Genomic DNA, 27,838 nt, shown 5'->3' with positions numbered 1-27,838 from the left:
CTGCTGTGAAGTACTGAAGAACTTTTTCAAATACATTCCTTTTTTGAGCAAGTTGGAGCTAAAGTACTGAAGTTATGCTTTACAGGAAAGCCTTGCTGACCTTGTTACAATTGTAATGTTTTGATTGCTATGGAGATGATCTGCCACTATTTTGACTAACCCAGTCAATAGCAAGAAAGCATGCTTGGCTCTGCAGTCCTCCTACTTGTTCTTTGAGTTCTATTTGGTAAAAATGCTTGGCTAAGCAGTTGATTCCATTATGAAATGATTTGTTCTTTTTTTCTTCTGTTTAACTAAGTCTGACTTTATAAAAATGCTTTAACAAAGCTATTTTGTTCAGCCTTAGCCTTGGACAACCTTGATAGAAGCAGAATGGTAATCAGTGAGAATCTCCCTAGTGCTTCATGGTGCATGTATGAAATGTGAATTAAAAAAATGGAGGGATGAGAAGAGGCACGCTTTGTCACTAAATTAGCCGTGGGTTACTTCCTACTCCATTAACTGTAGCTATTCTTTAAACCTTATTGCAAAATTCCTTATTGATAAGTTTTTGGTCTTGCTTTTTCTTCTTTAACCTTTCAGAGTTGTAGAATATTTAAGCGAACTAAAGACCTAGTCCATTCAGGTAGAGCTGTGTGAAAGATACTTTAAAAAGAAGTTGTTTAACTCTTGTTGTAATTGAACATAGCCTAAGGACTGGACTAGACTTAAACCTGGTAGAAAAATCAATAGGCTGCTTCTGTTTTATAATTTGTATAGTTTAGCATTGGTATTGAAAGTGTAACTGAGCTGAGCAGAAAACTTGTGTTTTAGTGTTTGTAGAGCCATTTTATTGTTGTAACTTCATCAAATACTCACTTTAAAATTCCTTTAAATAAGGTTGTTCTGTAATTCATTTGCAGACAAAAAGTGATTCATTCTGTAGTCTTCTGAAATGTAAAATCCTAATGCAACTTGCCTCAGCCCTATATGCTGCAAGGTGATTTTTACTGCTATTCAGTAAATGTGAGTTTTCAATTCTGTGTTAAGGCTTTAGTCAAGATTCAGAAAATATTTAAGTATTCAATACAGCAGTATGGTTCAAGGATTAAACCTTTGCATTTTGAGATTATAGCATTTCACTGCTTCTATTTAATTTAAATGTTTTGGGTATTTTCTAAGGCAGACTTTCATTTTCTTGGACATTCTGGTACAAAGTTGTTTCAGAATTGGACTGACTTAATCTACCCATTTTCTAAAATGAAATCTACTCACTAAAATTATGTAACATCAAATGTAGTCTTATTAAATAGAATTTGGCTAGCTAGCAGGATGTGCTGTTTGCAATTTCAAGTACTCTTTCAGGTGAGCTGTAAACTGTTATGAACAGCTCCTCTTTAAGCAGTAGTCAATGAGTTACAATTGAAGTTGTGTCAGTGTTGAAGACCTACTGTAATCTTGCCCCACCTGCATGTTTTGGGTGGAATTTCAGTTATAGAACACGGAAGAAATTGAGGAGAAGGAAAGGTGAGATCTTAAACTATTGTGATTAATTTTGTCGATTTTTATATTAGTTGAATAATTCACTAGTTAAACAATTATTTATATTCTGTATGTTTGTGTACACAGAGCGTATGTTTCAGGTGGTCTCAGGATATGACCTCTTCCAGTCAACAAACACTGAAGGATTGTAGTCTCATTTAGGTGTACTCAGTTGCATTAATTGAACTCGCATTCCTTATCCACCTATGGAAGCAGTGAATGATAAGGCAAGCTTATGTACAGTTAAAAACCACTAATGAAGGGAAGAAGGCACTATTTCTAGGGAAGAAGGCTAGAGTAAGGAACTTATTTTAATGCATACACTGATTTCTCTTGAACTTATCAGCTATTTGGGTTTTTTGGGGGAGGGAGGGAATTTTGGGTGCAAACTTTAGGGCTTTTAGAAAACTAGGAAGTAAATTCAGTAGGAACTTCTGCAGCTAAGACTTTCTTAAAATTTGCGTCAACATGTAAGGTAAGAATTATGTTTATGAATTTCTGGAAGATGTGGTTGGCATAAATCTATGTACTAAAAAACGCTCCTGTAGCAATTACCTTATTTCCCACCCCACAAGTGTCATCAGTGCTGAGAATAGAAAAGAAAGTAAATTAGCATCACATAGGAGTTAAAGAACTGAAGTTGGGTACAAGTGGCACTGGAGTAAAGGCAGTCTAGCAAATGTTGCACAACTTCCTGAAATAATCTTCTCATGTTTAGAAGCTTAATCCAGTATACCTGCCCATGAACAGTCCTTAAACTGTAGTAGAACTGTGGAAATCTGTTAGGAAAAATATATATGATAATATTGCAGAATATAGTGAAAGTATAGCAATTCATGAAGTAAAGAGAAGACTGCAATAAACTGTCCAACCATTGTTCAGGTGGCATAATTCTAGCTTTCTCTGGCTTTAGATAGTTTTGCTGTGGTTTGTCATTATTGTTCAGTTCAAGTGTGTGTTTGATCTTATTTTTCATTGGGAGTTTTGTCCATTCTGATGGAGGCTTTCTTTCTAAAGAAAGAAGAGCCACAAGCATTACTTTTTCCAAGCCTAGCTTTGTCTCAGACTGTTCACTTGCACAATCACCTATTTGAATAAACTCTTACTTAATAAAGATGTTGTTTGTCGCCCTATTTTTTTAGGTGATGTAGATGTGTTATTTAAATCATAAATGCCTATAAAATTGAATACTTCATTTTTTTTAACATAGTGTGTCATTGCCAAGGAATTGGGTGCTAAAGGGATTTAACAGGTGGGATCGTTATGTTTATTATTTTGGTTCAACTGCATTTTATAGGATATTTTCACACAGCAGAATTAATCTACCTAATACAGTAAATATTTCCCTGCTTTCTTACCATAAACAATCTTCTTTGATATCAAACTTTTCCTCCTACAATTTTAAGAAGCTGTTTATAACAATTCTTTTTACAGAATTATTTTTCAGTTTCAAAAAAGTGACTTTTTAAAGTGTATTCTTCTCTTAGTAAATATGCTGTCTGATTTTTTTTTTGTGTGTGTGTATGTGTTTTTGTTTGTACTTGCTTTACAGTCTTTCAGTCTATCAAGAAAGAAAATAATTTACTACACCAGTTTTGACCAGCGTAAACGAGCAAATGCAGCGTTCTTAATAGGTGCATATGCTGTAAGTACTGCTTACCATATGGATACTTCTAACCTATTGTAAGAGATGCTTGTCATACATAAAGTCACATCCTAAGGGATGCTCCTTTAGGGAAGTGGTCAGATTGTCATATAATTCTTCTCTACAGTTATTTTTGAAAATCCTGCTGTATGAGTGTTATGAAAGTCTTGTGTTTGGCAGTTTACATCAGTTAAAGAAGTCCTTCAAACTTGCATGCATTACCAAAGGAAAGTGAAGGACACTACTTCCTTTCAAGAGACAGTTATTGTTTATGAGGTGAAGGGAAAGGGAAACTTCATTCCATTCAGACCACTTTTTCTGTTTGCATACTTACATCTCCATTTTTAGTTATATATTTATAAAGATTCCCTTTACATTTTAAAGTTAGTCTAATTAAGGCTGTAGCTAGGGAACACTCAGCACATGTAGATTTGAGCATCTGATTGCTTTCACTGGATTGCCCTTGTCTGATCCTGTCTTCACCTTACAATACATCCTAGAAACATTGGAAAGAGTAAAGCACTGGCATTTTGAAAAGGTTGAGGTTATCTTTTTATTCTGTTTGTCCGATCTTTGTTAAATGACTGTCTCAAGTAGCTGCCCTCTTTTGGATGGGAGTTTAAAAAGACCTTATGGGTATTAACTAGACCCAAAGAGAGAAAGAGTGCTGTGAAAAGAACTTCCTGCAAAGCCAAGCTGTCTTAGCAACAGAAAGGTAAGATGCAAGACAACTCCAAGCAGCAAACTGATCAGCTGAATAGAACTGTGCCATCTGTTAGTGGGTGTTATACAAAATGCACTTAAAAATATAGTTGCAATTCAATTTCTAGTAAATTATGCAATATTTACAGTATCTTAAAGCTAAACCATGGGCAGAGTCCCTGTGTTTGGTAAGCTTGATTTGAATGAGCTGCTCAGCAGCCATAGTTAGGGATAAGGGTATGCACTGGGGATGGGGAGGAGGGAATTTCTCTGAGGGAAACTAGATGGGGACATGTACTGTGGTGTGACTGTGTATGTGCTTTGTAACAGATAAAAGGTAATGTATTACATAATGTGAAAAGGCAGCTTATGTGTACAATAAGGTAAATTACTGTTCCACAAATGTGTATGCATTTAACCCTTGTGTATGTATTTAACACCACTGTGAGTGGTGCTTATAGCTTTTAATTGCTGGTACATGAGGTAGCGAATTCTGTCTGCATTTGATGCAGTTTCTCTCTTGGAGAAGCTAGTAGATATTTTAAATACCTTCTAATTATTAGAAGCTATTGATGTGTTAAAGAATAATTCTTGACTGCCTCAGTGTTACCAAAAAGTACGAGCAGATTTGTTGAGCATACTTCGTTTATATGGAGCATAGTCACTTTCCAATGTATTTCAATTTAGTAAAACGTTGAAAAATAGTTTAAGATATAGAAAGGTATCCCATATAGTGCATCTATAGACAGCTATTCCTAAACTGCCTAGTATCTGATTTTTGTTTTTGAACTAATAGAAGCTTAGCTTCTGTAATCCAGGCATATTCATTTCACATTTGGGAAATACTTGCATTTAGTAATGTTTTACCTGCAACTGCCACACTGTCAGATGTGTACACTCTTGGATTATGTTACAGTAGTTTCCAATTTGAAGGAATCAAGTCACTTCTAAAGAACTGTGTGCAACTGGCGGTTTGATCTATTACACTTTGAATATCCCTGTCAGGACAGAAATGTATGTACTGTTGGATTCAGTCTTCTGCATTTTTATGTCTTCTGATTACATAAGCTTTGAGGCCAGAAAGTCTTATAGCTTTGAATTCCACTAATGTGTATGAAGATGGTTGAGAAGATTTGTTTAATTTGTCCCGATGCTAAAATATTAAGTGTAAAATGAAACGTGGAAAACAGTGGATCAAATTCTAGGAATTGGTTTCCAGTGGTGATTATGCAACTTAGATTTTTCCATTAAACGGGCTGAACTGAAATATCCTACTAGCTATTCTTTCGTAAGAGTCATAAGTCTGAGAAGACTACTCTTAAGACTTTATTTGAAACAACTTTTTTTTTAATTGCATCTCAGGAGGATATATTTTCTAAATTCCAATTTTTACAACGGACTTTAGGCTAATCATTTCCTGTTGCTAAATTAATCTCCTAATTCTTAAGAATTCTGCAAGGATTACTGTTTTTCTTTTCCTAAACTGAATTTTTAAAAGACGACATAACTTAAGTGTCACTGGAACAGATGAACATAAAGATTTCCTGATCTTAAAGAGAAGGTATGGGGTGCTTTAAGTCTTGTGTTCCCCGATAAATTATTGGGGCTACAATGCAGAATGTTCAGTGATATTAAAAGCTAGTAAAATCCTGTTTATGGCAAGTCTTAACAGATGGCACAGAGAATATGTTGAGATTAGCATTGCTGTATTTTCCCCTTTCTCTAATCAGAGACTTAGTATAAGGCTTTCTTTCCCCATGTAGTCTTCTACAGTTGTTGATTATAAAAGTATAAAACATATTTTTAATTTGTTGTAAAATAGTATTTCAACAAATAGTTTTGTGCATACCAGAATTACTGTAGCCTGGGTTGAATTGTTTGTCCCTAATAGTTTTTGTTTGATAGGGAGGGGGAAGGGAGAAGGCAGCCCATTAACTAATTATACTGAAGTAGTTTCATTAACTCCCATCTTCATCAGAGAATTTGTGCTTAGAGAAATCTTGAAGGAGAGTCCATTTTCTCATGTCTTAACAACATGGATGAGTTGGAGGGTTCCCTTTTTCCCTAATTCTGAGGCATTTGTTGTTTCTTTCTGGCTGGAAACCGGGGCTCTCCTTCCTGGTTGCCCTCTCTGCTGTCTGAGGGCTGAGCTCCCGGGGGAGGAGAGCAGGCACAGTGCCGAACAGTTTGTACTTCAGCAGAACCGGGGGAGAGAAGAGAACAAACATGCTTTCATATGACTTTTACTCCTGCTGGTAAACCTAGAGCTTTAATTCCATCCTAACATAGAAGACAAATGATGGGTATCTCATTCTGTTCTTCAAAGATCACAGGTTGATTTGTGGACTAAAATTTGACTCTTGAGTAGCCCTGGTGAAGTGTAATGCTTTAATTTATAAGAACTCTGGAAAGGGATCCAGTGAACTCTTTGCTTTTCCTTGTAGCTATCAAATGGGCTGGTCATATTCCTTTCCAGTGCTTATTTTATTTTAAGCGTATATTTTGGAACTAATAGCTTTTTATTGGACTCTTTAATACCGGTAAAAAGGAAAAGCTGTCAAGTTTTTAGGTTTCTTAGTTTATTAGAGAAAATCATTGGATAATAGTGAACTACTAAGGTATGTTCAGTCATTTGTGTACAGGAATATCTTTCCTAATTTAAAACCATAAACTAGACTTCTCAAGCCCTAGTTGCAGCATTCAGAGTTTGTTCTCTGTGTAAGCATGTCACTGCTCGGATCAGGGACGTTCCCTTGGAGGATCAGCAAGTACAAAGGATTTTCAGTTACTGCAGCTGATACAGCCTCTTTGCTGTTTAAAACAGTATCTTTCTTTAGGTTATTTCAGAGTTGTTTCACAGCATTCTTGTGATAATTTAGCTCTTATGGAATGGGTCTGTTCCATGTAAGTTTAATGATAAAATGGAAGGCAGGGGTGGAAGCAAGGCAAAAGCAAACTGTATCTGAAGTGGTGTGGGTGGGTGTTCAGGCGAATCTGTAAAATACTGACTTCCCTTTTTCTCTTCTCAAAACTTTTTAGGATGTGTGGTATGCATTTTCTTGGCAGTATGTCTATTGTCATATTCCTACATGTCATGTGCCTACATAGTGTCTCAACTATGGTGAGCTTTAGCTTTCAGATAACTGTTCAGGAAGCTGAGAACATAAAAGTGGGAATGCCAGAGCAAAAGTATCTTAACTTGCAGTATTTGGTGCATCTGCTTTTACAGGTAGTAGGCCACATGATGTAAGTTACAGTAGTGACAGTGTGTTTTGGGGGAGAACCTTGTGTATTGTAACAATGACTCTTGTAAGAGAATACTTGCTATCTAGAAAGTGACACTTTTTTTTTTTTTAAAAAAAAAAGCTTTTACTCACTTCAGTTGTTTGGGATATAGATTCGGTTTATATAAGATCTGGTACAGGTTTGTGTTTTTTTTTTTTTTTTTTTTTTTTTACACTGGCATGTATTGCAGAATGAAATCATTCTGAAGATTCATCATATGAGATTCAAAAAAAAATGAAGCTATATTTCTGCTTTCATCTATAAAGATGAGTCAGAAGACTGTCTCCTGGATTTTTCTTAATGGATTCACTTCTCTAAGTACTAAAGATATGTACTGTATTGTTTCCTTCCTTAGATACTCCTTCCTCCTTCAGTTCTTAAATTATTCTTGACCTCTACAGTATTTTTTTTTCCCCAAGAGCTTTTGCAGTGTGCTTTACTTCTCCTCCTTCCTTTTGTGTTCTTAACATCTTCTTTCCTATTTTCATTCTTAGGTCTGTTACGCGTTTTGTAGATGGACAACTAGCAGTGTTTGGTTCAGAATTTCATGTATTAATGTCTCTGGGTGGAGATCTTTGAGGCGCTCCAGTTTTTCTGTGAATCTGAAACTGATGCAGGGGGAAACATTCATATTGTATGGTTTTTCCCTTACTTCAGATTCCTGATGAGGTAACTTTAAGCTGGAAACTAATCTTTCTCCCTTAAGTTCTCTGAATTACCCTCAAAGGCTCTTGAGTCTGTAAGCAGTAACTTGGGCTTTAAATTTAAGTAGCTGATTGACATTGATGTTAATCAACATGAATAAAATCAGTGTTTTTATCTTACTACTTTGCCTCATTCGAGGTATCTGTTGCAAACTATATGCAGTCTTCTAAATATGAAGCACTTATGAAGGGAAATGTAATGAAGGGAAATGTAATAAAGGAAACATCTTTCACAGACTGAACAAGTATTTTATAAACTGCTGTGGAAGCAGAGTATCATTCCTATTCTGCAGGGGTTGAAAGCATGGAGCTGATGCTATTAGTTAGCAGTCACTACTGAAGCCAGACATTACAGCTTAAAAATATAAAGTGGGCTTCTCCACTTGAAGTAAGCATGTACTTATAGCCATAAAAAAATCTCTGGATCTGTTTAAATATTGGAAATTACTGGTTTGATCCCACCAGCAAAGAATCCAGTAATTGAGTTAAACAGATATCTTGTAATAATACAAAAATACATGGAATAGTTGTGTCACTGTCACTACTGTAACCTACTACCTGTAAAGTGTTTTTATACCTCTTTATTTGGTATTGATTATGTTGTTTCATGATTTTGTGACTATGGTAACTATAACAGTGACGTTGGAGGCGGAGACTGAAATACAGCTCTGTGTCAAGGAATTACTCTTTTGCAGGTAATTCAGTCTGTAAGAGTGTTTTGGTCCCAAGTTAGGCTAGTTGTTCAAACCAGTGAAATTGGTGACAGTTGAAAAACAGAGATGATTCTGGACCCTATTTTCCTTGCAACAAAACAAAGGGCCTTTCAGGTTGCTTTTATAACTTCAATCAAACTTCTTTTGTTTTATCCTGTCCTTGTTTTTCCTGTCTACCATGTCCATGTTTGAGGAAGAAATGCAAGAAATTCTACCTACTGTTTTCTGGCATCTTACAGAATAGTAAAACTCCATTAATTTGAGAGCTGACTCTAGATACCAAGAAGCAAATTACACATACCTTGGCAGTGACCATCATTTACTTGTATTCTAATGTACTTAAGGTCAAAAGGTGAATAATGAAGCTTTTGGATTGGGAACTAGCCTATTTTTTGACTGAGAAAATGTGTTTTATTCAATAGTTAAATATATAGAGAGCTGAAAAATAGAGACAAAGTTGCTGGTTTTGTTGGAGAGAAGTGGGAAGGAAAAGTAGCTTTATACACAACATGTTCAGGCATACGAAATGTTTTGCTCCAAGCTGGTGAAGCTCTTTTTAAAATAAATAATACGCTTGTTTAATTTGTATTTGAAGTTAGATGTATTTTAGGATCAGTTTTCTTGTGCAAATAAGAAATAAATGCAGCAAGGTGTTGCAGTGCTCTAATTGCTTACTCTGTATGAAGTCAGTGCAGCTGACAGTGTTCAGTGGTATTAGAATCAGCCTTGGTTTAGGGTGTTACTATACAAGACTAACCTATAGTGAAGGTAACAGATTCAGTTTGTTGAACCTTGTTGAATTAGCCATCAATGATTGTTAATAAGTGGCTTGGCTTGATACTGGTAATAAAGAATCAGAAAATAATTGTTAGAGAAGCTTCTGTTGAGGTGTGATGGAGAAATGTTTACTGTGTCAGTTGCTTTGATAATACTACTTTTGAATCACTTTAGGGTTGGACAAAGACCACCTAGTTTAGATACCCGTTTTTCCTCTCTACAAGGTGTTGAGTCTGTCTTAGTGTTTCCCGATTGCAGTAATAGATGATCTTAAACAAACATACAGACAAAACTATTTGATTTCGACTGAAGTTTTTACTTGATGTAGGTAGATTTTTCTATCCTATAAATGGCATAAGAGTTTGTCAGAGGAGTATATTATGCATTCTTAAGAGTTTAGCAGGGTCATGTACGTGGGTTATGATTGTTCAGACTCGGGGCTGATGTTTATTGTTTTTCCTCTTTCCCCTTCCCCTCTCCCCCTTTTCTTTAGGTAATATACTTGAAGAAAACACCGGAAGAAGCTTACAGGACACTTTTATCTGGATCTAATCCACCATATCTTCCGTTTAGGTATGTGATTAAACGAAATGAACTTAAATTTTGTTTCGGAATTTGTTAAATATTGGTATTTTCTCCCTTACCAAAAAATGGTTTAACATCTGATACAGACATTATATCAAAATGACTAGTTCCCAAAACATTTATTTTTGACTTTAGGTGAAATTACTTACTCTGTGATGGAATAATAAGGCCACTTTGATTTCAGTTGTAATTAGGACTGGCAATCTTGCAAACTTTCTGGTTTATAAAATTGCTTTTAGCATGTTTGACTTAGTAAATAAAATTTGCCTTCATGATACATCGTGTTTTACTATTTGGAAGTTGTTCTTAATCTTTCAGATGAGCTAGGAGCTAAACAACTAAGATGAGCAAAGGGGATTTTTGGCTGTTGCATGTTTTTTATTTTACAGAGGGTACTTAAGTTCAAATTAAGAACAGAACAGCAAAGTAACTTTTAATAAACAATAGAAAATTTCTATCTGTACTGCCTGTAGTGCAGTTGTATTGTGACTTACATCTAAGTAATTTTAACTGTCATACCTATCTAAAGAGACTTTTGTGTTGTGGAACATGAAATGCCCCTTTGCTTTATGAACGAAAATCCTCACACTCTTCTTATGAGATGTCACCTGTGTTTGCATAAAACAACTGCCAGAAAGATCCTCTTTTCCCAGAAAACCAGCATTTTAAAAGTAGTATTTGCTGTCAGCTTATGCTACTGTAAACATAGGTCTATCTTGTCCATAAAAAAAAAAAAAAAAAAGCTTCATCTGATTCTAAGGCCATATAACAGAGATGAGATTTCCTCTCTTGCCCAGAAGCCAGGTAGAATATAAATTGTTGAGATGATAGATGTACATGTGAATACCAGTTTAACTGAAATCTTAAGCTAGTGAAGAAAACATTTGGCATGTGTATTGGGGGAAATTGTCAAATCAGTGATGGTCTTTTTCAGCAAAGAGTTTATATGTTGACCTATTTGAGGGGACAGGGAGTAGTGAAAGCAGTTGGCCCCCTGCCTTCTTGTGAAGCTGGTGAGAACCACAATAATACATTTAATGATCAGGAAAACTTTTAAGTGTTAATTATTCACAGCAAATCCTCTGACTCTGAATTCACAAAATTATATTCCAAGAAAAAAGCTGCTACTGTAGGGCAGCGTAGGAGGTTTCAAAGAGATTTAAGGAATGGCAGTTTCCTAAAAATAGAATGCTTTTTTTTTTTTCTTTTTTAATAAGAGCTATGTTACCCAAAGGAGAATACTAACTGAAAACATTGAGGAAGACAATGTTCAGTCAAGGAGCTATTTGTATTTTTTTTTTTTTTTTTTATTTGGATCATCAAAACTATTACAAAAGTGCACTCTTCATTTAGTCTGTCAGCTTTGGGGGAGGAGGGCAATAGGTTTATGCAGAGTAGGTAGTCTTCTGATACTTCAAGCTCGCCTGCATTCTCTGCCTGTTTTTTCCAAGCTGCACGTTGCTGGGAGATCAATTGATGGTGTCAGATTTCTTTAAAGCAATGAATGTTATCCGTAGCCATGAACCTGTTTTCCTACCTCAAATCTGCCCGCAGTGCTATGGACTGTTGTAACCCATCCATGAGAATTCATGATTTTTATAAAGATAAGTTTTCAGGACACTATTCTGCTGCACAACAAATATAAAATCTTTGCTTTTTAAAATCTTGAATTTTAGAATGTCATACCTGACTGAGGACAGAGGTATTCTTTAGTTTATTGTTAAATAAGTGCTTTATTCTTGTTCAAAACTAACATGGATAACAAAGCAGGTGCTGCATGTGAAAAGATGTTTCATAAATAAAATCAGTATGTGTAAAATCTTTCACATCTATCTTCCAACTTGGTATGAAAACACTTAGAACCACAATAATAACACAATCTAATTGTACATAAAATCAAAACCAGAAGGAATGAGAGGTAAAATCAGTACAGTAAATGAAAACCTAGGCAACCAATGTCAAGTATGTACAGCAGAAATTGATATCTATACTTTCATAGACTTACAGATTTACCCTGCACTACACTGGCAAAAAGGTCCTCTGAGCAGTAATATCCTATTAGCGTGTTGCTTCTAATACATGTTAATGCCTTTGTCCTTGTCTCAAGGTTTTGAGTTGTGTTCATTTTGGCAAACATTGGCTAATTGAGATACTAGTGTTCCAGTATGGATTGCTACTTCCGTGACTGTTGGCACAATGAAGTATCAAATGTGCCATGTTCTGATGAAATCTGTGTCCTAACTTAAACTGCTTGTTAAAGTAGCAATCATTCTGCCTGCTTGGCTTTTCCACAGGCAGGAAGGAGGTGTTCTCATTTTTCACTGCTGCCACTAAGCTTACTAGTACTTATTTGCCAGAACTGTGACTTTATGTGGTATTGTTTTATTTCATCTCAAGCATGTCTGAATGAAAAGGCATGCTCTAGAATGTAAAAAAGTTAACCATAAGGTCTCCTTTGAGACAACCTCTGCAGTTTGAAACACTGATACACCTTGAAGTATTTATATAATGGCTGTATTAGTAAACAATTTGTTGGCAAACCATGCATTAACTTTGGGATTAATGTATGTATGGCTTCAGGGGGCTTAATTTCATTTTCCACATCCTGTATCCAGTTGCCTGTCTTTATATGTTCTTAAAACACCTTGGCTAACCTTTTTTACGAGGTTGTGGCTTGTGGCGTGGGGAGAAGTTGGTTGTGGGTTTTTTTAGGGAGGGGGGGAGGTTTCTTCTTTCTCTCTCTTCTGTTCTTATTTGACATGGGGTTAGGAAGTGCTTCCTAAGCTGCTTTTGGAACCACTTTGGACCATGTCAGATCTTGACACTGGATTAGAGACTAACACCACTGTTACCTGTGGTATAGCTGATCCTGCTGGGAAGGAAAACTGGCTAACCCAAGTGTACAGCAGGTGATACAAAGAGGAGTGAGAAAATAGTCTGACACTATAGGAAGCTTGTTAAGAAATAAGGAATCTGATAGGGAGGGGATATTTGGGAATTGAATTCATAGGGAGAGGCTGGAAATAGCTACCTAAGGAGCTTAGGAATTAATGAGGTGAGAGAAGGGCAAGTAGATCTGATGAGGGCCTCCAATGGGAGAATTAGCTGGAGTTGGGGAAGAAATAACTTCTTCCCTGTCTGGTTTTCCAAGACCCTTGATTAAGAATTTTTTCCCTTGTCCATTCTAAGACATTTCAGATATCTGCAAAATGGAGCACAATACAGAGGCTCAAGCAAATTGTATCTATGCTGTCACTGGAACTAGAGCTCTCTTGTCCCAGTAGTGCCATGCTGTGTACTGCGTTTGGCCTTAAGGGCCAGTTCTACTTGGCATCAGGCTATACTGTGAGGAAAAAAGTTGGTGCTAGGAGAAAGTTTGTACTTCCTTCATATTGTTAGTGTCTTGAGCAGGACTAAAATGATTCTTGTATACAATGAAAAAAATGTGATTCAAATGTCTTACCCATCCTTCCAATTTTAAGGTCTAGGAAGGAAATAATTTGGGATATTAATTGTTGGTATTCAATACTTACTGACTGGACCTTTTTCCTTTTTGAGCCTAGAACTTGAACGTTATATGACTTTCCTAGTATAGATAATCTCTGTTTAAATAGTAATGTAATATGGAGTAATTTAAGTAATGTTGGGTAGTGTGAATGTACGAGTGTGTCATTGTATAATGATCAAAGGTTCACTGCAGCTAGATTATTTAGAAAGTTTGTTAATTTGATGTCTGAAGTGTCTTTTTGTTTGGAAAAAAATAGCTTTTAATAGGTAGAAACTGAAGGGTTGTTGGATTCTTTGAGGTACAGAGGTATGTTTACATGAAGGATCACTAGGAAACTGATCTAGTTTTATCTAGCTCAGTGACCTCAAAAGGTTTTAATCTGCTTAGATCTTCAGCTGTATTTCACTTAAAGACTGCTTCAATAAATACTGTTCAGAGGTCGATGAAAATAAGAATACTCTCCTTACCCAAATATGTGAAAGATGGAGGTTGGGATTTTTTTTCTTTAATAAAAGAAGTGTAGATAAACCAGGGGGATGACACTTTCATCTTACTTATGGCTGACTCAGTTTCCTTGTAGTGGGACCAGTTAGTCTCTTAAACTTGTACTGTATCTTCTTAATTCTGCATACTAAAACAGCAATAACACTAGTTTAAGCCTTTGTAAGTATCCATTTCCTATTATAAAACTAAGTTTTAGATTTTCACCTCAAACTACTTTGTATGGACTTTATATTAAAGAGAAAAACCTAAAGGTATTTTAGTACTGCAATGTTCAGTCTCTAAATATGACAGTAATTTCAGAGCTAGATACTAGTTTGTTTTGGGGGTTTTGTTTCCCCAGCTTTTGTAAACGAAACAAACTATTTCGTTATTGAAAGTATTTAGAGGGAATATGCAGTATTCAGGTCAGCTACAATAACTGAAATCCGATGTGGGATTTGCAGCTCTGTAATGCCAGTTCAGATTCATACTGTTTGCAGTTCACAAATGGTCACATTTTTCTCAATTTGAAACAAAATACAAAGTATTATCAGGTAAGAACTGGTTAAAAAGAAATATATACTGTTTAAAAACTAAGAGGGTAATGTATTTGGCCATTACAAGCCTAAAAGAATACTGTAATGAAATGTGTGGTCAGTAACAGAAGTCAGAGCAGCTACAGTATAAAACTCTGCAGGAGATAATCTGCATGTGCTCTATTATCTCAATATGAAGTAAGGCAGCCTCCCTTTTCTCGGCTTGTAGCATACACTTCTGAGTTAAACAAAAAGGTACAACACACTTAAATCCAAATAGCTGTGTTTGTCACTAAAAACACACATCTGAATCTTAGTGCATGAATGAATAGGCCCAGTAAGTTAAATGACTACTCCTCTTAAACCTAAGCACATGTTTAAATTTTTTAGGATAGAATGCTGACTGTGGACAGGGGAAAATAATAAGCTTATTGGCTGGATTTGATCTTAGTTTTGCCTAAAATGCTGTTTCCCTGAGGTTAATAATGAGATTTTTTCTCCCCTTACAGGATCATTCTTCGTGAACTACTAGTGCTTGTATGGTTCAGTGTATTTGGTTTTATTGTTGTACAGTGTGGTCTGTTTGGAATCTGTTGCATGTTATCCAAGCTAAAAATTAATCTTCTCATTTTTTTTAAGTGCTGTTACTCTAAAATGCTAACATATCTGTCTTGGAGAGCAAGGAAGTACATGCTAATGGCTCCAGTACTAGCTAACTGACCCCTCAAATCACTTTATGCCAGTAACTGTATTTCTATCAGATTTTTTTTGCGAAGGTTAGTACTAGTTCTGACAGCCAGTATCTTTTTTGATCTATAGTCTAGCAAGTAACATAAAATCAGTAGGAAGAAAGATTGATGTAAAGAATGGCATAGCCAGCTGCTCTGCATTTTTTTAAATTATTTCTGTTTTCCTGACAAATGCATTAATTTCAGGATTCAGAAAATTAAATCAATCTTTAAATATTTAAAAAACAAAGCTGCTTAATGATTTGACATGACTTCTGACAATGAGTGACATGCAGTGTGATAGACAGTGTGAAAAGTAGAGGCTTCTCTGGGCCGCTCAACTCAACTTGGTCACTTATCTTCATTCTGGAGAAAGTTGTGTCTTTTAGATATTCTGTATTTTTTCCTGTTTGGGTTTTTATATTTAACAGAATCAAAATAGTTACTGACTTCTCTCTAAAGAAAAGTATTTTTATCTGAAGTGTTTTACTCCAGTAGATTATTTGAAACATTTAGGAAGTTGGTTCAAGATAAACCTTTAACCTTTGCCTGTTAAGTATTTCAAGGCCTTTATAGACGTGAGATTAGCATAAGATTGGCATTAAGCATCTGCACTCTGAGTAATACTTCCACAAAGTGATGTTTGACTAAACTCAAAAGAAATATTAATATTCCTTTTGAGTTTAGTCAAACATCACTTTGTGGAAGTATTACTCAGAGTGTAATACTTAAATACTTAATTATTTGGAAATTATTTGGGAAGATGGAATACAAAAAGTGTCACTTCAAAAGTACACTACTACTTCATAAATATGTTCTTTTTAAAATTGTTTAAAAAGGCAGCATAAAGTAGGCTATGTATATTTAAAAGTTCTTCCTGTAACTCATGCACTATACTGCAGTTCTACTGGCTGTGTTATCTGAAAACTGGTAACTCAAGTTTTATCTTCAAATACTGGTTCCACAATTACTTGCCTGATCTGAACTTAATTATTCTGGAATTCTGACTATAGATAGGAATAAAAGATGGTTTCTAGTTAGTGAACAAGTTAAAAGGCTTGATACAGATACCTGAACAGGCACAAAAGTGAATTGGGTGATGTACAGAGTGATGAGATCAAGCACACTTACTTTCAGAGATGAATTTTCTTATTTCAAATTAAGCATTAGAGTCAATTATTGAAAATGATCTTTTCTAAAATGGAGTATCTGAATTACTATGGTCAGGTTTTTCTTCCCCCACAAAAAAAACCACCACTGATGCTTTTTTTTTTTTTTAAGTGATCATTTTATAGTGTTAATTCACATAAATTATGTTTACAAACAACTTAAAAACTGAAAAAATGCCAAAGTTTCCCCCTCATACTTTAGGAAAAGGAGTTTGGGGGAGGGAGAGGGAGGAAGAGAGCCTGTTACTATTAGCACGTAATGTAGCTATCAGGATGTGTGCTATATAAGATTACCCTGGGGATATCTTACTACAGTGTGAATTGACATGTGGAGTCCGAGATGATTATACATGACAATTCTGCCAGATTAATTTGGATTGGATGGGCACCTTTCCCCCCCCCCCTTTTTTTTTTAAAGCACCTACAGCTTAATCACTGGAGGTAGCTTTCTTTTAAAAGTCTGAAGTAGAAAACAGTAAAGTTTCAGAAAGGAGTTTGCATCTGGAATTATTTCTAAGCAGAAAGCTGAATTTTTGGAAACTAAGAAATATTCTTCCTGAAAAAGGACTGGGAACCTGAGCTTTTTCATAGTCATTCTGTTTTTTAAAAACTTGCATAGATTTTTGTTCTATTTACTTGTTTTCCAAATTACTTTTTTCTTTTTTACTATTTGATATATAAGTGTGGGGAGAGAGATTTTTAAGTCTGATATATTATATTTTGCTGTAGTTCATCAAATATCATACTTTCCTTTAAAGCATTGGGTTATATTTAAGCACAGCTTCCAGGATTATGTCATTACTGTGTTTTACTGTCACCTGTATCTAGTGCTTGTTGTTTCACAACATTGTCACTCTTTTACTACAAAAGATACATGGAGGTGTGAGTTTCTCATTTGTCTATTCAGTGTATGGTATTTTAAAAAAAAAACCTGAAGAATACTGTTATTTGAGCTTGTGGAAATTTGGATAAACAAATAAAATTGCTGGCATCTAATCTCGAAGTTCTATCTCTTTGGAATTTTCCCAAATTTATTTTTTCCCTGTTAATTCACTGCATATGGCTGACAAATACCTGAGCAGAGCTGTTTCCCCAGTTGGAGTACACCTGCCTTAATGGCTTGGTGTGCAGCAGTGGAAATGAGACCTGAGACTTGATGTAGGCCATAGATGTCACTTGCCAGCATCGATGTGCACTCACTAAGCAGGTGTAGGAATGTAGAGTCTGTGAAATGATTGCTGAATGATACCCCCTTCATGATGCTGTTCTGACTGATCATAGCTGTGAATTGTAACTAAAAAAACACCTGAAAATGTGCTTATCCTTTGCATCTAGGTCAAATTCTGTGTTTTCCCTCCCTTAGAGCACACTGCTTTAGGATTGCATGGCTTTTTCTCTTTCCAGTATTGTTTTATGTACTGTAATATCAGATACCTTATCAGTTGAAGGAGTAATGTTTGTATGAATAAAATCAAAATTATATTCTTGTTCACATCAAAATAATGTGTAATACAGAAAGTCTGCCACCATACCTTCCATCTGTGTTTCTCTAAAGCTATTTCTGTCAGCCTTCTCAAACTATTACACCTTTTAAAGATTTTTAGGCACATATTCCCATTTGCTCTTTAGCATTTTTGTTCAGAAGACATTTTACTTTGCCAAATTTGTTTTGCACAACAATGATCTGTCATCTCATTTTCTCCTGTCAAAACATGTTATGTTAAGGTAATATTTTACAGCTGTGATGTTTTGGTTATTTAATGAAAATACTTCATGGCTTTACACTTTTGAAGATTTCTTGATAGATTTGGTTTTTTTAAAAAAGTATTCGCACTTCAAAAATTTCACTTTATGATAATGTAGATAAGTGAGTTTTAATAATGAATAAGTGGCCTGTTCTGGAATGGCCTGTCCATAATATGACAGTGACAAATTTATAGCTTTTAACTTTGTCACTATTAAATACATTTTCTGTGAACACTGGTTAATTAAAATGACTACATGTATTCTACTCTTTTTCTTAAGTGAGAATATTCTACCCTTAAAGCACTTCGGAGTGAATGAAACTTAACATAGTGACATTTGTGCTACATATAGCTGGTAGACTACCAAACACTGGAAGTTGTAAATGCAAGATTGAAATTCTGAATCAGTTGTGAATTAGCAGTGTAACTGACTTACCCTAAAACTTTGCAGTTTTGATTAAACTGGTGCATAACTGATCAACTGCAGTTCTTAGCATTTTGGATAAGATGGTGTAATGCAAAATTATACCAGATTTCATCAGTGAGTGATTTGAAAATAATTTGCCCAGCCAGGATTTTGTTAAAATATGAATTGGCCTTAAAGCAGTTAAAATCAAAAAAAAAACAAAAAACAAAAAAAACAAAACAAAAAAAAAAAAAACAAAAAAAACCCCCCCACACTTTTTTCCACAACACATTTGCTGCGTAAATATATTTTGGTGTCTCATACTACTTGATGAATGTGTCTTGCTTTTGCATACTCTGTCATCTTTTAGAGAGAAATTATGTTATTTCTGTGGTAGCAAAACTGAGATCTGAAGAGTTCTCCATTTCATTGTATCTAGTTAAGTTTTAACCAAATCTGCAGTCAGGCATTAAAGTAAGAGCCTGTAAATGAAAGTCAGGTTAGTGATCTAATCACCTTTTCCTGCTAGATAGAATAACGTGATTAAAACATGGTAATAGCTAGCGAATTTTTGTTTTGTGGCTATTCTTGCACAGTTGAGAATGCAAAGCTCCCTGTTCCAGGCCACGATAATTTGGTATGAAGCTGTGCTGTCAGCTGGGGTAGAAGCATGCACTTAAAATAATCTGCAGTGTCTCATTGCATTTTTACTGAGTTACATCCTTTCTAGGGCAGTGCTTTAGCATAGTCAAAAATATAAAGAGATATCATCTTTGAAATTTGATTCATATTTCTCAGGTGGAATTGAGTAACTTTATACTCTGTGTGCTTCCTTTCCCTGATTTCTTAAAATAATTCTATGTATATTAAATTCATTTGTATTAAATTTATAGGGATGCTTCATTTGGGAACTGCACGTACAATCTCACGATCTTGGACTGTTTACAGGGAATAAATAAGGTAATAACACTTTTCCTTAGCCAAACAGATTTAAATTGACTGTAAAAAATAATGAAGCAAAATACAAAATACTCTACGTACAAAAATCTAGTTTCAAAGCAGTATGCTGCCATGAAGCTGAAGTTACTGAGAGCTCTGTCTGAATAGTGATAATGGAAGAAGGTGGCATTTTACCTAGCTGGCATGGCCTCCTGCAGATTTCTGAAGTTCACCTGCAGTGTTAGAGAGTGCAAACATACCTGTCCTGGTTGGGTGGAGTTCTTAAGTCAGCAGTGCAAGATAATGAGTTAGGTCTACTAATAGATTTAAACATTGGTGAAGGCGAGTAACATGGGTCAATACCTTTGTCTATCTCACTTGAGATTATTGTGATTTAATCTGAGCACTATTTTTATACAGTTTTTGCCTATATTTGGCTCAATCTGTTTAGATGTCTGACACTATTTTTTTTCAGAATTGCTTAAACAGAAGGGAAACCAATGTATGTTTTGGTATGTCACTATCAAACAAATGAACTACTACTGAAAGCACTGCATTCTATCTATGTTTAGATTTCCAAATATTTGTTACGCAATGTGGAAGATTTTAAACTTACTGAAAATGTTTGAGCAATTTAAATTAATCTTTTTAAACAATATATTCATGATAGTGATCCTGGAGAAAACAAATCTCTAGTGTTGTGTGTGTGGTGTTTTTTTTATCTTAGGGCCCATCCTAAGAATTGGCACCTGGGTATTTTAGTGTATACTTCATGCTGTAAGCAAGGATCAAATTTTGCTGCCAAAGAGCTGCCAGTTAACAGTACAACTATTAATTTGTGAGGCATTTTAAAGATCCTAAAGCTCTCTGTAGCAGTCCATGAATTTACAGTAATTTATCTGCTGCAAACCTGTGAAAAGAACTTTGCAAATTATTTTTCCCCCTATAGTTTCCATAAAATTTATTACTGAATTTATGTTAAGTTCACCTGCAGAAATAAAAATGCTTCCAGTAGAAACTATGTCCACATCCTAAAGTAAAATTATGGGTTATCTTGATAAATTTGGATTATGTATAGATGATGATATATGCATGCACACACACACACCCCCCAATGTAATTCATACATAATTTGACCTACAAATTCTGAAGTGTGGCCAGCCAATCTTATTTAAATGAAATTTTCTAAATCTGCTTTTCAAACAAACCTCTCAGCTTTTTGGGTTTTGTGACAGGTCCAACATTAAGCCTGTATCATTTATTTAAAAAAAAATGGGGGGAAAAACATTTTATGGGGCCAAAAATGACAATTATTAATGATGCGTTAAGTGATAGATGTGTGGTCTGTTTTTAACACACAGTCCCACAATGTTATGCAATATCCCTACTTCTCAGAATGTGGTAGATAGAGTATAAATATATGCTGCAGAAATTTATTCCATCTATTGCATAGAAGAAACCTATGCTAGCGATATCTTCTTCACAAAATTTAGTTTTTAATAGGGTATTAACACAAATATTTAGTATAAGCTCTATTTAATATTACAGTAATTGAGTACAATCCAAAATTTGAAATATTTCAATTCTGTAATAAATCTTGTTTAACCCAGTCACATTAGCTTCATTCTATCAGCAGATTATGTTGGGGAAAATCTTAACAAGAAATTACAAAATACCAGTTATACATAGTACTGTAATCTTGCTATATTATTTTGCCCGAATATGACAAAATCTGAACATCATATTTCCGTACATAAAACTAACAATATTCTGTTTTGTGTCCAACTGCCTGAAAACATGTTCATTGTTTTTTAAAGAAGAAAATGATTGACTATATGACAAAGGGATTTGCTTTTAACTTTTTATAGTCTGCCTTATGGAAAACGCATCTGTACTGGGGAGGGGAGAGTCAATTTTATGATTCAAGTAATAGGCAACAAGCTTATGCTCCATCATAACATCTTTATGAAGGGCTAAGAGGCTTCATTGCCATTGTTGTAGTCTTTTGTGTGTGGTGTTAATCTGTGTAAAATTTAATGTTGTCTTAATGTAAAGACTTTAACAAATCACAAGCACAAACTGTAGCTCTTTAGTTTGATTCTCAAGAACAGTGTTATGAAATGGGATTACATGTACCAAAAATAAACTGACGCCTTGTTGCCTTTTAGGCCTTGCAGCATGGATTTTTTGACTTTAAGACATTTGATGTGGATGAGTATGAACACTATGAGGTTTGTACATCTAATAGAAAATTAAATATGTTTAGTTTTTTAAAATGAGTTGGAATAGCCAGTATCTCGCAACCTAAAACATACTGGAAAAACGTTGTAATTCAAGTAAAACCTAGTGCTCATATGTGAGGTATGCACATGAAAGCATGTTTTTTCTTGGTTAGATATTGCATTGATACTAACATCCCAAGCTGTATGCTGTAGGTCAGTAGCATGTAAGATGGGCCTAAATCCTTGCCATTTTAGTGCTATCACACTGTAGTAAAACTGAACTGTGTTCTCCTACCCTTCTTGGCTTCTGAGGCCTATTTTATGCTTCCCTGTGCTTTCGGCAGTGTACGATGACTCAGTCTCTCTTAGCTGATCCACAGAATCTGTGTTTTCCTTCAGGACTTGATTCTTAAGGTGCTGTTAGTCCCAAATATAAAGCAACTTTTTTGATAGCCACATAAATTCAGCAATTCCTGGGCTGTTTTAGTAGCACTGTATTTTCACTACTAGAATCTCCATATATGTCTGAAATGTTTTCCTAATGGAGTCTTAAAAAGCTAATGGAAGGTGTCCATTGTTCTGCCAATCTTCTCAAGATTTAAGAACAAACTTTGGATGTCTCTAGGGCTGTGTTTTGTAACTCATGCAGACCTAAACCATTTAAGTTGTTCTTGCCTGTGCAGTCTAGTAGCAGACAGTCATTTTGAGCTTTGTTGCTGCAGAGAATCTTGAAAGTAGCCCCATGTTGCACCTGTGATCTGGACTGTGGCCAGAGAAAGTCCCAGAGTCAGCAAATGTACACATATCTGGTCTAGAATAGTTGCATGATCTTTCTCCACCATTTTTCCACCTCAAAGGAAGGAAAAGACCTATGCAGTTAGTAGAAGCTATGTAGTTGTATTGGAACTTGCCTGGGGAACTCCTAGAAACTTTTGTGGTTGCACAGGTAAGCAAGAAGGATATATTTCAATATGCATTAAACTCTGTCCTTTTAAAGACCAAAATTACTTCACTGTAGCCAATATTCTTTCCCAGCCAGTATTCTTTCCTTCCAGTGTTTTCAGAAAACTTGGAAATGATAAAAAATTTCATTGCTAAATCTGAAAATGTCCATTTTTAAGCTTGTCATCTTAATTTGAATGTATTTAATATCAAACAAGTTTTAGGGATACTTGCTCTTCTAAGTGTCTTTAGAGCATTTGTTAAATAAGAATTTCATTTTTACAAGTGAGAAATGAGTAATTTGGTACATATCACTGAAGTACACACAAGCGTAAGAAATGCTTCATAAATGCTCAAGAAAGAGGGAAAACAATGAGAGAAACAGGGAAAAACTTATTTTACAGCACAGAAATCTCTACTGTAATTATTGATTAACCTACAGCTATTCATAAAACATAATTGTATGTAGAAGGTTTTCTGTGTACTGTAATGTTCCATGGTGGTTGGATTAAGAAATCTGATCTCTTTGAATTACTTAGCATTTGTTAATTTGTTTAGCTCAATATTGAGTTGCTATCTTCTACCTACTCTCTATACCACAGTAAAATTTGTTTTAAAAACAAATGATGATGGGTGGGAATTCTCTAGGAATTAATATGCATCGTATGGGTTGAGTAAAGCTGCTTAAACAATATATGAAAATAATTGGCTAGAACTATATACAAAGCTGTCCCATTATCTTGTTTAATGGATATGTTAGTCTAGTTTACTTTACGAAAAGCATATACATATGAATGATGTTTAAAGAATGCTGCCTGCTGTCTTAGTTTAACAAGTGAGAACTTGGAATTCTCTAAGTTTTTTGTCCTTCTTTGTATGTCTTCTATTTCACACGTGGTGGTCAGGTTTGTATTTTTAGACAGGTCCTGTGCTGTAGTTCTAGAACTTTAAATGTTCTGGAGTTTTGCAGTGTTAGGCCTTCAAATTTATAGATAAAGGGGGAAAAGTTGCATAGGAGTTACGGGAGCAGGATGAAGAATTTTCGGTTTTGTATTTATAATTCTTTCACCTTCCTACACTGAGGCAGCTAATTCCCCCTTTGTTGGGCTACATATAAAAAATACTCCATGTGTCTATCTCTGTCTGTCTTTTTTAAACAATGTCATTTGTATGCAAAGCTGAATGTATATTGTTCAAATAGGCTAAAACTTATTTTATCCACAATAACCCTTGTAAACATAAAGAAGTTATACAACTGGTTTAAAAACAAAAAAACTCTTTAACTTATTGAACAGGATTTTCACTTTAAAAAAAAAAATGGGAGGGGGAGGGAGGTGCTATTATATTCAGACTGCAGTCCTCAGTATAAACTTACAGGAATTTTGGGTTGGTTTCTTTTCTGACCTGGCAGTGAGAGTCAGGTTGCTGGTCCTTATGCAAGCACTGTGCCAGGACGCTTGGAACAAGCCTGATGGGGTTAGCCAGGCAAACGGCTAATGAACTGGCTACAGTAGCATCCGTTATCAGAGGCCTTCGCTCATTAGGGCACTTGGAGCAGAAGATGAAAACACAAAGCTTGGTAACGTGATTGAACCAAGTGCTGTGTCCTGAAATCTCCTGTTGAAAATTATTACACTGCCAAATAAGGAATGAACACACTTCATACAAAAAAAAGTATAAGTGAAATTAAAAAAATTGAAAGCTTTCTGATGTTTGATTTTTATGATTACTAAGCCAATATGTAAGTTTGTTTCTGTGCAAAAATTATAGTTGTTTTGAAGGCTAGTTAGTCTTTATTTTCTACAAATTGCTTTTGTTGCTAGTGTTTCTTGGGGAGGCATTTTTCTATGTTCTTTGCTAGAACACGAAAATACTGGTGTTTGCCGGTGCTAATTACGAGTAGATGTCTTTTGGAATGCTGAACTGTCCATGGGAGAAATACCTTAGATAAGGTCTTTTTGCTTTTACTTAAGATCTTAGTAAAGTTGGATTTTTGTGGGATCTGGGGGGCTTCTTGCAAGAATTTCTAGGAAATGGCTTATGGTTAATTAGCATCTCCTGTACGTGTTACATCTAAAATGTTTTGTTTAATACACTTAATAGCTTTTTGAAGAAAGTTGATTGCTTCTTTTATTTTCAAGGTATTAAAATGCTTGCTTTCTGTATCTCTCTCTCCTGAAAATTTTCCTAGCGAGTAGAAAATGGTGATTTCAACTGGATTGTTCCAGGAAAATTCTTAGCATTTAGTGGACCACATCCAAAAAGCAAACTTGAAAATGGTATGTTTCAGTGTTCTAACGTACATTTCAATGCTTTTTTAAATTTTATTTCTTGCATGTTAAACAGTTATAGCAAATAAGTAAAAGAAGATAAAGACTTGCAGAAGGTTTGTCCTTCAAAAATAATTGTGCGGTGAATATTTTATATAAGGCTTAATTCCAAAGGTCTTTTCTAAGTCAGTGACTTTCCATCAGTGACAAAGTGCCTGAGAAACCTAGGTCACCTACATGAGTGTTGAGTGTTAAGGATTTTGTAACAAAACTGCATGTTTATTTGCAAGTATAAAGGATTAGAACTTAGCAAAAAAGATCTGGAGAAAGAAAGTAGTTGGCAAGCTAAAGATAAAACAAGTACAGATTTGTTGATAACAGTATCATATTCCTTTCTTTTCACTCTACCTTTCTGAACTCTTTGAAGATCACTCATGTGTCTCCACTGAATCAAGGCACTAAAGCTTTTTTATTTCATGATGGAGGAAGAATACTTCCAGTACTACAATTTCTCCTTTAGCTGCTCCTCTGTGATATAGATCACCAATCTAGCTTCTTCAAAAGTCTTCTCTTAAAATATCCTTTTATTGTGTCTTCTGATCTGCAGCTTGACTATAGATAAGCAGCTGTTCTGAAATGATGAATTCATATGTGCCTAGCTTTAATATATTAATAAATCCCTACTTGCAGAAGGCAGTGAGCTAAACAAGATACTGTAGATGCGTTGTGCTTTAATTTTTTTTTTTTTTTAATGCTGGTCTTTATAAAGAAAATGTCCACAGAATGCTTTCATGACTTAAATCCATGTATTGCTTTGAATAAAATAATAAAACACTTACAGTTTAGAATGTTTAACATTCTGAAAATGTTTTGGGAGGGATTTTGTTTACTAGACCTTAAATCATTTCATGTCATAGATAATGTTTAATTTGTTGTAACAAATCTTTTATAGGTTATCCTCTTCATGCACCGGAAGCCTACTTTCCTTATTTCAAGAAACATAATGTCACATCAATCATAAGACTAAACAAAAAAATCTATGAGGCAAAACGATTTACTGATGCTGGTTTTGAGCATTTTGACCTATTCTTCATAGATGGAAGCACACCAAGTGACAGTATAGTTCAGAGGTTCTTGAACATCTGTGAGAATGCTGAGGGTGCTATTGCTGTACATTGTAAAGGTATGTTCACTAATTTATTTCCCATTTATTCTGGAAATAAAATCTTTTAAAAGACACTAGCACTAGCTTTGTAATAATTGGCTAGGAAATGCTGAAAACTGAAAGGTTTTCTTTATGCTTCTGGATTATTACTTTTACATTTTTCTGCTTAGCATGAGTTCCCTATTTCAAGCCAATATGAGTTTAGTGTGGTGCCAGTATTTTAAACCAGCCTGTTCCAGCATGTCAGCCAGAAAATATTCAAAACATCCTTACTCAAGGAGGAATAAAAAAGTGCCCTTATATAAAACAAGTGATTTGCTGATCTGAAATAGGAGTAGTGCTGTTCATTTATCACTTCTTCTGAGCACTAAACATATATATCAAAGGTACACAAACTTATTTGCTAATAAGTTTAGTGCAACTGGAACCCTAAACTTTTGGTATGATATAAGCTGACTATATGCTATTTGACATAATCATAATTTAAACTATGATTTAGCAATGATGATTAACAAGAGTAGTTTTGTGCTCTTATTATAGAAGTATTCCAGGTACAACTTCCACATTGGAAATTACTTTTCCCAGAAGTTATTACAAAATGATTTAATGCAAAAGGTTGCTACAGAAAGTTCATACGTTAGTGGGAACTTACAGGAAAGTCTTATTTTGTCTTATTGGTGTATGCTGTTGGTAGATGTTACCTGCAGTTTTTTGCACAGTTTGCTTACTCGGATGTATGTTTAACATAGTGCAGCTTTTTAGTAATCTATTTGCAAGTTGTATTCCTTTTGTATTTCAAAAAAGAAAAAAACCCCAGACCCCCCCCCCCCCCAAAAAAAGACCCGTCTTTCTAAGAGTACTTCTCCCAGCTCTAAATGATTCTTCTGACTTAATTTTATATGATGGTCAGTATTTATTGCTGTTTATATAGAAAACATTGAATACAAGTTAGCCTCACCTGCAACAAATTGGTTCAAAAAAATAAATATACTAGCCCACAGGACAGTTAAACATGCTGTTAAATGCAGTGATCTGCATGTATATTTGCACATATTTGAGTTTTGACTTGCAAAGTGTGCATGTTGACCTTTGTACAAAGATGCTTTGATTTGCTTTGTATGAAACTATTCAGTTCTTTCACAGACTTACTATCAGAGCCTTATTTTTTTTGAAGTAGAATTACACAAATAAGGACGATCACTGCATGTTTTCTTAAACACTGACTTTTTTGATAAATGGGATACTGAGCCAGAAATTCCTTCTTCAAATATCAAGTTAGTGTATAACATTAGAAAGAATCCTTCTCCCCATATCCCGTACTCAGAATTAATAACTCATGATTTTGTTCATGAATATGTTCATATGTGTTTGTGTAGCTGGCCTGGGGAGAACAGGAACACTGATTGCCTGCTACATAATGAAACACTACAGGTTCACACATGCTGAAGCCATTGCTTGGATAAGAATATGTCGACCAGGCTCTATTATAGGACCACAGCAACATTTCTTGGAAGAGTATGTATACCTTCTTTCTTGCTAAGAATCAACTGTTTCTCTAGATTTTTATTCATCCTAAACTATTTATAGGATCCACTTTCTATCTTGTGGTGGTATATTATTGCCTGTTGCAATATATTTAATTAAGGTCAGTTAATTTGAGGTAGATCAAGCTTCAGTAGCAATTGCCTTTTTCTGGAGTACGGACATTTTGTCATCTTAAGGGGCAGAATCTCAAAGCTCAGCTTGTATATTTGTATCCTGGAGATCTAGGAGATAAAGACAATCAGTACTGG

At 35.0% G+C, this 27,838-nt stretch overlaps 1 protein-coding gene across 4 annotated transcripts in view; it reads left to right on the top strand.

Annotated features, from left to right (window-relative positions):
* The window catches only part of CDC14A (cell division cycle 14A), a 58,850-nt gene that overhangs the window by 13,347 nt on the left and 17,665 nt on the right, over positions 1-27,838 (top strand). For 3 of the 4 annotated variants that reach the window (XM_062581069.1, XM_062581070.1, XM_062581068.1), the window contains exons 4-10: positions 3,074-3,166; positions 9,841-9,920; positions 19,401-19,467; positions 21,615-21,677; positions 24,802-24,889; positions 25,833-26,063; positions 27,422-27,560. In XM_062581069.1, coding sequence (XP_062437053.1) covers positions 3,074-3,166; positions 9,841-9,920; positions 19,401-19,467; positions 21,615-21,677; positions 24,802-24,889; positions 25,833-26,063; positions 27,422-27,560 — 761 coding nt within the window. The remainder of the gene's footprint in view (positions 1-3,073; positions 3,167-9,840; positions 9,921-19,400; positions 19,468-21,614; positions 21,678-24,801; positions 24,890-25,832; positions 26,064-27,421; positions 27,561-27,838) is intronic. The other variant, XM_062581071.1, reaches the window with a different exon arrangement.

Source organism: Rhea pennata, chromosome 8 (assembly GCF_028389875.1).
Source record: "Rhea pennata isolate bPtePen1 chromosome 8, bPtePen1.pri, whole genome shotgun sequence".
NCBI classification, from domain to species: Eukaryota; Metazoa; Chordata; class Aves; order Rheiformes; family Rheidae; genus Rhea; species Rhea pennata.
Note: the sequence above shows the minus strand (reverse complement) of the source record. Positions and strands in the feature narration are given on the sequence as shown.